The sequence below is a fragment of the Columba livia genome, chromosome 1 (assembly GCF_036013475.1).
Source record: "Columba livia isolate bColLiv1 breed racing homer chromosome 1, bColLiv1.pat.W.v2, whole genome shotgun sequence".
Classification (NCBI taxonomy): domain Eukaryota; kingdom Metazoa; phylum Chordata; class Aves; order Columbiformes; family Columbidae; genus Columba; species Columba livia.
The window spans coordinates 56,554,875-56,568,235 of record NC_088602.1 but is presented as its reverse complement, the minus strand read 5'-3'; the positions used below and the strand labels follow the sequence as shown (position 1 = coordinate 56,568,235).

Here is a 13,361-nt window from a genome sequence, read left to right as displayed (position 1 = left end):
TAAACCAGCATCATTCCACAGAAGCTCCTGCAGCCTTCTAACCCCAGAGTACCTACCTACTCCTGCTGAGCCTGTAGGGAGCTTGCTCAAGCTGCACGTTTCAGTGAGTGATGTTGGTCTGTGTTGCACAGCTCTGTCTGGGCTCACGCTGTTTGTCTTTTCCCTCCAGCTGAGCTGCTTTGGCTACCCCCTGAGCATTTTCTTCATCGTTATCAATGAGTTCTGTGAGCGGTTCTCCTACTATGGCATGCGAGGTATGTCCCATGCCCTGTATCTCCTCGTGCTGACCATTACTTACCCAGCCCTGACTTTTGGTTTGTAACCCGTTGTTTTGTTGTTCTTCCTACAGCGGTGCTCGTTTTGTATTTCAAATATTTCCTGCAATGGAATGACAACTTGTCCACAGCCATCTACCACACGTTTGTTGCTCTGTGCTACTTGACACCGATCCTTGGAGCGCTCATTGCAGACTCTTGGCTGGGAAAGTTTAAGTGAGTGCTTCCTCAGAAACCAACCCAAAATCTTAAAACCTCATCTGAGATCAGTGTTACTTAAACCATCTCCTAATACAGCAGCTCAGAACAACAGCTTCAGAGATGATGTTGGATGTTCCAGGATTGTTTATGGTTTTTCTCCAAAGCTCGAGGTTTTAAGTGTTTTTGCTCAGACCTGAAAGTGCACTACAAGTTAACAAATGTTACGGTTCTGCTAATCAGTAAAGGGTAGTATCTTGCTTTCGAAGCATGCTGTGTTTTTTTTCTCTCATCTGGACAAAACGTAAGCTAATGTAAGGAAAGTATTCATCAAGCTCTGAAAATAAAGATACTGAGGGTTATAATTGCATTGGATTGAATATTTACCTATTGCAGGTAGCAAATGAAAGAGTGAAATACTGTGTTATTTGGTATTAACTGAGACTTACAATATATGCTAAAATATTCTGTGATTTCAGTATTGACTTGACAGCTCAGTGGGAGGTTTTACTGAGTTGCAAGTTGTTTGTGTGTGTTTGTTTGTTTTTGTTTTTTTAATGATGAATTCTGGGTTTTAATCTGTGTGCTAGTTGCTCAGAAAAGTATGAAGTGCTTTGAAATGTAACCAAATTATTGCCAACAGCCTGATCTCACTCTCCTTTGCTGAGGTTGTGACTCTAATAGTGTTTACTTTGCCAGAAAAAAGCACCATAAAGATTTTATGGAGGGCTATGAGTCAGGAATGCTAGCTGACTTGTCAAAGGTCTCCTAGAGATTAGAGATGAAGCTGTTTGCATGGTTGGTTGGCTGGAGGCTACACCATCATCTTCTTCCACTGTTTTGACAACCTCTGGGAGACCAGGGCTGCAACCACTGTCAAAACTGGAATTTTAAGCTTGACAAGAAAAAAAAACTAAAGTGGTTTTGGGAAAAAAAAAAAAAAAAGTGCTGGGTTTAATGTGCAGATGCCATAAAATTCAGCAAGTTGCTATGAGGAAGGCTTAAACAATAATGCATAAAAAAAATCTATTATAAGAGGAGGTTGCTCAAGCACTGTTAAGCACTCTTACAGGGGAGTACTTACACAGTCCACATACATCATGCAATGTCTGCCAAGGAGCAGGCTGGGACCTGCTCATGTATTTTTAGATGTAAAGTTCTTGGGGAAAACAGTACAGAAATCACAATTATTTTCTTAATCTCTGCAGTGCCAATTATAAGTGTTGGCTTCACAACATGCTTATGAGCCTTGCAAATAAAGAGCAGGAGTTTCTCTTCTGGTCAGCTCAGGTTTAACTTCTATTGGAAACTTTCTCCCAAGTTGTTAAGCAACTAAGGTAACTGTATGGAAGTGCTATTTAAAATAACATATTTTAAAAATTATTATTATCTAATAAATAGCAGAATCACTGTTCCCCACCTTGCACAGCTTTTTACCCAGCTACAGGAAAGAACATTTTTAAGTTAGAAACAACTTGTTCTAAGGTGAGAAGAACCTGGTCAGTGGTGTGAGCAATGCTACCTCTGTGCCTCTTATATCAGGGTGCTCCAAGCTTGCTGTGAGGACCTCTTGCCTTCCTCAAACAGATCCAGGTTGTCCTAGGTCCCTGAGCCTCACCCTTCACTGGGATTGGGACTACTTCTGCTGCAAAATGAAGTTTTAAATAATTTCACATCACTGCAACCTATTTCTCCTCCTTTTCCACCAAACCAGAGGCCTGGATCTGTGCCTATCAAATGGAGCCTCAACAAAGGAAGCAGATGAGCATGAGTTAAACTATAGTCATGAACTTAAGTTCCAAAAAAGTTAAAATGTTCTTCCACACAGGAAAGAGGAATTGGACCCTAAAGGCATGATGTTTCTCACTCCACTCTGAGTTTAAAGATATTGGTAAACTTGCATCTGAGTTGTTTGCAACAGTATTTCTGGGGGAGTTTGCATGTTTATTAATAGAATAGATTTTCTTTTCCTCCTCCTTGAAGCTAAAATAGAAAAGAACATATAGAATATTTTAGTAATATTAAAATCAGTGTAAACAGCATACTTCAGTATTGTAGGGTAGTCCATTTGAACTCTACCATGTATCAAATATGATAATGGCATTCTCAAGTTGGTTAGTAAAAAGGCAACCACTGAAGATATTTAAAATCTGCCATGACCTGGTGATATCTACAGAATCTATTTCTCATCTTGCCTTGCTTAATTAAAGGCAGCTAGCTAAAATAATAATGACTAAAAACCAAACAAGCAAACAAAAACCAAACAAACAAAAAACACACACACACAAAAAACCCACAAACAAACAAAACCCCCAAGAGAATAGAAATACTGTGACAGAGATATGTGGACAGATTTTTTTTTTTTTTACAGTAGCTTGTGATAACTTCAGTCTTTAATTTGTCTTCTCTGTTAATCATACTTATTTACTAAGCATCTTTCATATGAGCAAAAGTTTGAATTATCTGTGTGTGTATGTATAGGTGTGTCATTGTGCTAACATGTCTAAAAATCTATCTTCTCCGTTTATAACAGGACCATTATCTACCTGTCCATTGTCTACACAATTGGGCAGGCAGTCATGTCTGTGAGCTCCATAAATGACCTGACGGATCACAACCATGATGGCTCTCCTGATAGTATATCAGTGCACATGTGAGTTGCCTTCTAGATGGGTTTTTTCTAGGTTGATGAGGAGTGGACAACTTATGCCTTAAATTTATGCTACTTGAATTTCAACTGTCTTGTAATCAGTTTCTTACATATGCTTTAAGTAAGAAAGTAAAGTGATTTTTCTTCTCCCCCCCCTCTTTTTTGCTTTTCTGCTTTGGCCCAGTGCTCTGTCCATGATTGGTTTGATCCTCATTGCACTTGGTACCGGTGGGATCAAACCCTGTGTGTCAGCATTTGGTGGAGATCAGTTTGAAGATGATCAGGTAACAATGTCTTACAGAATTTAAATCATACATATACTCTTACTAATGTTTGACTACTGTAATACTCTAATAATATACATATTTAGATGTGTGCATTAATGAAGCTGAAGAAGGAGCTATAGAGAACTTTTTGTCTAGAACGGTGCAAACAGAGCTGCTGATAGTTCAGTCTGGGCTGATGATGTGGTTCTGGCTAAGCCTTTCTAAACATCTTTTTTGGTTTTACTGTAGGAAAAACAAAGAAGTAGATTCTTTTCCATCTTTTATTTGTCCATTAATGCTGGAAGTCTCCTGTCTACTATAATCACCCCAATTCTCAGAGGTAAGGCCACACATTTCTTTATAAAATATTTAAGCATCAGTAAAGGATGAGCGTTGGATTGCCATTCAGTTAGGTTTGCATTAACATTTTGGCTCCCTCTGTTCTTTGACATCCTGTGGCAAATAGTTTTCAAGGGTTTTTTTGTATGTCATCCAGTTTTTGCAGGTCAAAACCAAGCCAATTTGAGGTCTGAATTGCCTTCAGATCTGGTACGTCTGACCCTAAAGAAACACATCGAAGCCATCAACTTTTGTGCCTAACTCAGGTTTTAATTCCATGGAGACACAAATATGGCACCTCTTCCAATGCCTTTAAAACCATCACACAAGAAAGAGTGGTACTCTTTGGTGGGAAGGAGAGGGGGAAATAGCCCTCTAGTCTGAAAGTGGTGACTATTCTGGTATGTCCATGCAAAGTACAGAATCATCTGTGCACATGCAAAGACATTTATCCATGTGACAAAAGAGATTTTGTTTTTAGTTGTTAAAGGAGAAAGTTATTTTCTGCTTACAATGAATAGTGTGATCCTAAACAAAAAGGCAACAATTCACTGATCCATATGTGTATGGATTTTCATGGCAAGCTTACACAGACAGTGCTGCATGGATGTGCTTGGCGGGAGTTGGAGGAAGGCTGTTTTCCTCAAAAGAATTAAAACAGCATGTGATTTCTGGGATAACCTTAAAGCATTGAGCTGAAATTCTGGCTTTTGGACTTCTTGACTGTGTAGAAGCATTTTAGATGTTTGCTTAATGCAAATTCTGTCCTTTTCCAAAAATGGAAGGAGATATGTCTAAGGCACAACACGCATTTCACTTCCATGCTGATACAGAGTGAAAACTACGTTGGAAAAATGGACAAATTCAGCTGGTGAAAGTGATACCACTACATCCTGTAAAGATTTAATTAAAAGGCTGATACAACTAAATCAAAACACGAATTAGCCACAAGCTAATACATATATAAATATTTTTTTCCAAATCAAACTTTCTAATTCTCCTGTTACAAGAGGTATGGTGAAAAAAAGGTAATAATTTTGTTTAATCTTTTACTTTTCTCTGTTAGTAGCAATGTTCACACTCTGAGCATCATTTCAGGATATGTGCATGAAGTTTATAAAGTGAAATCACTGACTACTATTGGGAGTTTTTAGCTTCCTAGCTTCTTCAACAAGCTGCACTTATGTTACTTACATCTTGGTTTATAAACTTGTCACACAACTTTTGTAATCTAATTCATTTTACACCAAGAACATCCATTTGAGCATTCTAGCAGAACTCTTCTTTCCTTGGTGTAAAACTGAATGTAAACCTCATATAAAGAGAGGCTGAGAGAGCTGGGACTGTTCAGCTTGGAGCAGAGAAGGCTCAGGGAGATCTCATCAATGTATATAAATACCTGAATGAAGCGTGCAAAGAAGACTAAGCCAGGCTCTGCTCAGTGCTCAGGGTCAGGACCAGAGGCAACGGGCACAAGCTGAAGCACAGGAGGTTCCCTCTGAACATCAGGGAACACTTTCTCTGTAGGTGTGACCAATCACTGGCACAGGTTGCCCAGGGAGGTTGTATCTCCACCCTTGGAGATACTCAAAATCTGTCTGGACATGGTCCTGGGCCTGCTGGCTCTGGGGGCCCCTGCTTGAGCAGTGGGGTTGGTCCAGATGACCTCCAGAGGTGCCTTCCACCTCAACCGTCCTGTGATTTTTATTTATTTATTTTTTAATTTTTGAAAAATACACAATTCCCCCTTTCAATAATGAAAAGTAAGTTGAATAAAGATCATCTGCTCTGTCAATAACTTTCAACAGATTTTATTTCCTCTAGTCAACAATGAATGCAAACAACAGAAACGTTACGTAAAATACTGGCAGCACTGACTGGGACTTTTATCTAATGTTATTTTGTACTTCAGCTCAAGAGTGTGGCATTCACAGCAAACAGCGATGTTACCCACTAGCTTTTGGGGTTCCTGCTGCCCTCATGGCTGTCTCCTTGAGTAAGTGGAACCATTTCTGTCTTGTTGCTTCAGTTACAGATGCCATTAGATGATAATGATCTCAAATAATGAGGAAGAGGTAGAAATCTCCAGGTATAAACCTCTATCAATACCAGACTGTTTCTGCAATTTTTTACTTAAACTTTTTTCTTGGGAAGGGCTGTGGGTGGGATTAACCTGAAGCACTTGTTTCTACAGAAGAGTCTGATTTACCAGTAGAGACTGGGGGTGGGGAGACACACAAATATACCATTGAATTCTGTATATCATCTAACTTACTGTCTTTATTTCTTGGACTACTGGGGTTTATAATTAAGATATTTTCAATGTAGTGTGAGAACTCCAAGAAAATGAGGGCTTTGGAAACTATCTATAGTTCAGGATAGCAAACTGTATAAGGTAATTGCCCCTGAAGAAGTGCCATACTGGTCTGTCAGGATTTCTCACACACCTACATTTTTACTAGCTGTGCTATGGGTCACTCCCTGAGCCTTTGTGTTGCACCACGACAACCAAGAAACTGTGGGGTGTCAGTATGTACCACATGCCCATTGTGGTTCTGGTTTCTCATAGTCCTGATCAGAAGCCCACCCAGGGTGGGCCTCCAGCTACTGGTGATCCATCTTACCTGTACACCCAACCCAGAGGAGATGGTGGCTATGAGGTTTGCCTGTGTCTTGCCCTGCACGTGGGAGGGTGAGGCTGGGGAACGTGCGTGGGCGTGAAAGCTGAGGACACCTCGGCGAGTCCTGCAGTTCAGGCAGAGCCTCACGTGTCCCCGTGTGATGTGAGCTGCAGCATCCTGGAATCCTGCAAAGGAGTCCATGAAGCAGTCTTAATTTGGTGCAGCAAGGCCAGAGCTGAGGTCCTCAGTGGTCCTTGTTTGGACCATCCCTCAATTAAGTTAATATCCTACTGAGGACTTAGCCTACAAGTTTCCAGATCTAGTCCTTTGCTTTAAGTATAGCAATCTACTGATACTAATTTGATTTCTTTTACTGTATAACAACGTGCCAATAGGCACATTCATTGTTCCCTTTGAGGGTTATTTCTACTCTGACAAAACTTCTTGACTGTTATGGTTTCCATACCAAATTACTTGCCATGATTTCCTATTAATCCTGAGTTGCATTTGTGTATTGTAGTTGTGTTCATAATTGGGAGCAAGATGTACAAGAAAGTTAGACCTCAAGGCAATATAATGATTGAAGTTTTCAAATGCATTGGAGTAAGTATTATTTTTATTACCAAAAACTCTTACAGCAATTTTAAAAACTGTTTAGTGTACTTGCCTAAATCAGAAATCTGTCATAATATGAGAACTTTAGAAAGTTTTATTTTTTTTTTTCTTACAGAAGGCTTCTTACTGACACCTCCAGATTTACAGGCTGCCTTTGTATTTACCTGTATCTTGGTTTATATCTGAATTTATACACAAAGGAAACAAAGCATGGTGTCAATGATGCACAAAAGCTGATCTTAACTCCTTGGAATCATTCCTTCCTTATTTGCATACCTTTATGCAGCCCTGCAGAAAGAGACAAACATGCATTGACCTGAGTCAGGAGCAGAGCTACTAGTATCTCTTGTCAGCAAAAAGTGCATCGCTTATTATTGTTATTTACAATGAAGAGTTATGTTGATCCCCACTGTATTAGGGAGGTCAGAGGGATTACATGTCAGTACAAGCCTGCAAGGAAAGGAGCTAAATCTGTGTGAATAGCACTGAATGCCCCAACATGGCAGTGTCTTCTCAACTTTAAGATCAGGGGATTTTTTTCATTTATGGGCTTTTTCATTCTCTGACAGCTTGTTATAGCCCAGACCTTTGCTTGTCTTGTGAGCACTGTCAAAACCAAATCCCTATAGGTGACTTTGGCCATCACTTAAAGTGCTTTGCATAAGGCCCAGCTCAGATCACTTAAAGTGCTTTGCATAAGGCCCAGCTCAGCCTTGCTTGTTATTCTATGCAGAAAGTCTTGGTAGTTCTTCAGGACTACATTGGTGTATATTCAGTGTCAGGGTATGAGGAATATCTACAAGATGCAGTTTCTCATAGTGAAATATACTCTTACAGCCATTCAGCTCTGAAAACCTGTGCCTATGACATTCTTCTCTTTATTGTTGTACATAAGCTAGTCTGAAGCGGGCAGGTCTTCAAATTCCTAACAGCAAGCCACACTGAGACAGACTACTCTGAGCTGTTTGGTTCACCTAATCCCAGGTGGACACTCAGTTGGATATGCAGTGTGAGTCCTTACATGCAACATTCCTTTAGATGCCTCAAGCAGTTAAGTTACCTTTAGCAACCTCTAAAGCAGGAGTGTCATCTTTAATGCCAAAACAGCTTATAGCATTACAAAAATTTGTTAATGCCATTAAACATAATTCTCTTCCTTCTCAGTTTGCCATCAAAAACCGGTTTCGGCATCGCAGCAAGGAGTTCCCCAAGAGAGAGCACTGGCTAGACTGGGCAAGTGAGAAGTATGACGTAAGTATGACTCCTGTGCTGTGACATCCCCAACCATCAGCTTCTGTCTGCTCTGATCCATTGCCTCAAGTGCTGGGCAAGTAGTTTTGGGCCTCTCAGTCACTTAGAAGTTAATGGTCTGGCCCAGTCTCAGCGCTCCCCTAGGACTGCAGGTTACCACCCCAACTCCTGTGGGAGAAAGCAGAGCTGTGTCTGGGCTGATGCTCTGTGTGATCATAGGTTGCCTGGGGAAATTCGAGGGAGATAAAGACTATTTCCCTTGTTGAACAAATACAAGCACTTAGTAGTTTCAGAATTAGTGTAAAATAGCCAGCATTATCCCTTTCAGCTTCTTGTTTCTCCCAGCAAACCAGCTTCAGAATCAACTTCAAACAGAAATATGCAGGTTTAATGACTGCAGAAGGTAAAAATGGACATGGTGTTGACTGGCATGGTTAATGCTCAGGGCCTTAACACTTGTCTGAGGATCAAACTACAGAATTATGCTTAAGAATTTCAGCTTATGTGGATAAACACTGCATCCTCCTGGACTCAGTACAAGCTCCTTACCATGATTCTGAAAGCCTTGTATCCCCAGCCATGTCCCCTACTTCATATCCGCCCTGCTGTGTCATCAATGACAACACAAACCTTAGCCTCTCACCTTTATTTTCCTTCTGCCTATATATATTTTTTGTGTGTGAAATGCATTCTTCAGTCACCTGTTGTTCAAATGCCTTCTTCCTAGAAAAATAAAGCAGCACTAAGGTGCTGAATCTCATGCTGCCAGCAGTATACATGCCAAGAGGTGCAGGTTTCCCTGATACCAATGTCACCTTTAATCAGCAGCCCTTCCCACAGGACAGACCTTGTGCTTTTTAACAGAAATCAGTGAAGTGTCTACAACACACAAAGTTCAGGACATGGGTAAACATTATATGATGTGTCTTTACCTGTTGCTGTGCTGCAAATAGCAGCCTGCAGCTGTCTTTTTTATTTTTTTTTTGACTAATTTCTCTTGTGTAATTCTCATTTGCTGCAGAAACGACTGATTGTTCAAACTAAAATGGTGTTGAAGGTGCTTTTCCTTTACATCCCTCTCCCCATGTTCTGGGCGCTTTTTGACCAGCAGGTAAAGTAGAAATTGTTTGGCTTGGCAATTACAGCTGTACCACGTCACTCCCCGTACTCTGAGGTCACCAGACATAAAAGGCACCTATGGAAAGGTGTAAAATAATTCTAAGCAAACTCTTTAATCTGATTCTAATATGAAGGGATAGTTTTTCCAAGTCATGGTAGTATGGGATGTTCTGCAAACAGGGGAAAGTCAGTTTATCTGGACATGCTCAGGACCAGTTCAGTGACTGAGGCCTCTCCAAATCTTGTATCTGCCAGGACTTGGAGGATGAAACAGCAATTCAAAGCTTTCTTAGTTCTAACTCTTCTGCCACTCTCAGTTGTGAGATGAAGTGTAGAGTCCTAGTGTAAATGCTCTGGAGAATCAGGGCTGAAATGAACTTGGATGCCAGTTTGCTTAATCGCTCAAACTTGTTATAAATACTTCACACCTTCAAGCATTTGTATAAGCCTATAATCCCTCTTGACTTGGGCTGAGTGCTCAGGACTCACGAAAGCAGGCTTTCAGAGTTAAGTATTGAAGTACAAGTTTAGGAGAGTGTCAGAGAACCAGGGACCGAAAACTTTATCCAAGGCAAAGTGGACAAAGTTTGGTCCAGGTTGCCTTGATGGATGCTGCTTTAGTCTTGTACCAGTGAGCTGCAAGCAGCAGTGTGACCACAGGCAACCCCGCTGTGAAATTCAGCGTGAAATACTTATTCCATGAACAATAACTGTCAGATCTCATAGGGATACATCACGGGTGGTTAAAGGTGAGCCACAGATGCACCGATGCACATTCCTGTCTCACTCTGGGCTCAGGCTTAATGTCAGCCCCGCTGGACCCAGCTCTAGGCAGGTTTTCTGGGCAGAGGGCTCAAAGCAGGTCCAGCCCTGGCTTTGGCAGCTCACTGCTGGGCTGTGTGAAGGACAGATGGACATGCCAGTGGCGTGGGGTGCTCAGGCAGGTGGCACAAAGGCACTTGGGTGGCTTCTATGGAAAGCACATGGCAATGCTCTGTGCAGGATGTTCCTGTCACATCTAATCTCTACATCTAAATTATTTTCCGCTCTATTTCATGCAAATAGTAAATAAAGCAAAATGGGCCGCTAGGATCACTTTGTTCAAATCTTTACATTGCAGAGTAAGAATATTCCTGTAGCAAGCTAGCTTTATTTTTTTTTTTTTTTAATTGAATTGCATGTCTTTCTCAACACTTATGAAAACAATTGAAGATGAACTTTGGAAGACTGATTTACTGTGGCATTTAACTTTTTTTTCTTTTGTTAAGGGGTCAAGATGGACACTGCAAGCCACAAATATGGATGGGAATTTTGTAGGTTATTTTTATTGCTTCTTTTCTTAATGAACATTTGCTTTTCAGATCAGTTTTATTTGTCATAATACTAAAACCTATTTATTTTTTCTTTAACAGGGAGCTATTCAGATTCAGCCAGACCAAATGCAGGTACAGTAATCTTCTGCCTGCCCATTTTAAGTACTTTCCAAGGATTATGTAAATCTCAAGTGCCATTAAATTAAAAAAATGACTTTGAAAGAGACTTAATTTTTTTCCCTTCTTCATCTTCAACAGACTGTGAATCCAATCCTTATTATTATAATGGTCCCAGTTGTAGATGCTGTGATTTACCCTTTAATCAAGAAATGCAAGATCAATTTCACGTAAGTTGATGTACTTGCCTGACTTCAACAGAGGCTCATTTTAGTATTTTCTTTAAACTGCTCTTCCAGATATCATAATGTAACAAAACCAGGCATTCAGCTAAGGAGAAAATAGTAGTGTGCTTAAAATGGCGTTAACATCTTAAATTAAAATTTTAAAAAGATACTCTAAATGGTATGTACAGACACCACAGACTAGAGGGAAAGGATCTAACAGTAAAGTAACAACATTTTCCAGTTAAGGTCAAAATCTTTTGATTGCAGGAGAGATGCTGTTTATTGTTTTACACTTCCCCTATGTCTACCCCCTCTCCCTCCCAAAGTATAAATAGAAATACAACGTACATCCATAGCATGTATCATGTTTTGGTCTTAAAACTACCTGCGATATGTTCCCTCCTCAGTCCCAGCAAGGAGTCTGGCTAACTAGATAATTCTAGGTGTAGCTTTGGAGGACATTGCATGTTATTTTCAATGTGGGTAATGAAGTGGCCTGAAAAGATTACAGTTCTTAAACTTTTATAGGTCCAAGATGTAGTGCTGCTTTTCTGTCTAGTTATGAAAAACTGGAAGCATGTGCTGTGTTGGAAACACTATCATCCATTTGTGGACACTCTACAGCTGACAAATGATGCCATAAATAAAATAACTACCTTAGCTTTACCCTTACAGATACCTGTATGTCAGTCAAGATGTCTACTAATTCAACATAGTTCCCTAACCTCTTTTTTTGTGCAATATCATTTTGATTTAAACATAGCAATATAGATACAAGTTGTTACCCTTTTTTAAAGGTATAACTTCTTGTCTTTTCATTGTTTTAAATTTAACAACCATACTGGATTGTGGTTGTGGTTATGTTTGTTTGTTTGGGTTTCTGTTTGGTGGTTTGTTTTTTTTTTTCTTCCTGCACATCAAACTTGTCCGGAAACCTAATAATGATGTTTGTTCAGTGTTTGAGCCCAGCAGATGCAGAGTAACAGGTTATGATGCTGCAGGAAAGATACATTTCCCAATAGCATAAATATGAATGGAGGCAGCTAGTTTAGCAGAACACTTTCTGTAATGACATCAGCCCTTCAGATGCTGATAATGTGCTAGTTGTAGCCATTTGAGTTTCCCACTGTGAAATGAAAACAACTGACAGTTGAAGTTTTGAATTCATACCTGTCTTCCAACTCACGTGTGTGTTTTGTTGCTGTACTAGGCCCCTGCGGAAGATAACTGTTGGTATGCTCCTTGCGTCTTTGGCTTTTGTTGCTGCTGCCCTTGTGCAAGTGCAAATAGATGTAAGTTCAGCCACATGCAAATATTTATTAACACTATTAATACTTAGTTATTAATATAGAACAAAGCCTGTTTAAGGTGAAAATGAGCCAAGACTCCTAAATTTGGAGCAAAGCATATGAGCACAGAAGTGGAGGGAAAATATTATGCTGATTGCACTATTGCAATATACATTAATAAAATTAACTTGCAATGAACACCACCCTGTAAAAACATCTCATCTGCCATTAACATAAATCACACAGTAAAGCCAACCTTGGGTCTTTAACTTTTAATCTCGGTTAAAAACAAAGATTTGTTTGGCCTACCAGGGAGCTGCTTTCTATCTCTGATCCCTTCTGATATTTAGACTGGAAGTGAAGTGTGACAGGCCACAGTCTGGGAACCAACATCACAGCATGAACAAAGATGACACCTGTTTAAGGCAGGATTCATCATACCTCACTTTCCTTGCCCCGAAGGGAGGTGTCATGCCTGAACGAGATATAGGTTTCCCTTGTCACTGGGGAGTCAGCAACATCTCTGGGAGGTGATCCATTGCATCCCAAGAGCTGAATAGCTATCCAGAGGTGCTGGCCTGGTTTCATGCGCTATCAAAGTGAGATGTTCAACTCTAATTTTAGTTAGGAATGAGGACTTCTCTCCTTAATCATAGAATAGTTTGGGTTGGAAGGGACCTTTAAAGGTCATCTAGTCCAACCCCCTGCAATGAGCAGGGACATCTGCAACTAGATCAGGTTGCTCAGAGCCCCATTCAGCCTGGTCTGGAATGTCTCCAGGGAAGAGACATCTACCACCTCTCTGGGCAACTTGTCCTAGTGTTTCACCACCCTCAGTGTAAAAAATTTCTTCCTTCCTGGTTTAAATCTACCTCTTTTAGTTTAAACCCATTACCTCTTGTCCTATCACAACAGGGCCTGCTAAAAAGTCTGTCCCCATCTTTCCTATAGGCCCCTTTTGAGTACTGAAAGGACACAATGATGTCTCCCTGGAGCCTTCTCTTCTCCAGGCTGAACAACCCCAACTCTCTCAGCCTGTCCTCACAGCAGAGCTGTTCCACCCTCTCATCATTTCTGTGGC

The 13,361-nt window shown here is 40.4% G+C and overlaps 1 protein-coding gene across 2 annotated transcripts in view; it reads left to right on the top strand.

The window, feature by feature from the left end:
* SLC15A1 (solute carrier family 15 member 1) overlaps positions 1-13,361 on the top strand; it is a 44,191-nt gene that overhangs the window by 21,884 nt on the left and 8,946 nt on the right. For both annotated transcript variants that reach the window (XM_021290569.2, XM_065057546.1), the window contains 13 exons: positions 170-254; positions 350-491; positions 3,007-3,126; positions 3,308-3,407; positions 3,639-3,729; positions 5,641-5,724; positions 6,870-6,952; positions 8,129-8,215; positions 9,237-9,326; positions 10,603-10,647; positions 10,747-10,779; positions 10,906-10,994; positions 12,202-12,283. In XM_021290569.2, coding sequence (XP_021146244.2) covers positions 170-254; positions 350-491; positions 3,007-3,126; positions 3,308-3,407; positions 3,639-3,729; positions 5,641-5,724; positions 6,870-6,952; positions 8,129-8,215; positions 9,237-9,326; positions 10,603-10,647; positions 10,747-10,779; positions 10,906-10,994; positions 12,202-12,283 — 1,131 coding nt within the window. The remainder of the gene's footprint in view (positions 1-169; positions 255-349; positions 492-3,006; positions 3,127-3,307; positions 3,408-3,638; positions 3,730-5,640; positions 5,725-6,869; positions 6,953-8,128; positions 8,216-9,236; positions 9,327-10,602; positions 10,648-10,746; positions 10,780-10,905; positions 10,995-12,201; positions 12,284-13,361) is intronic.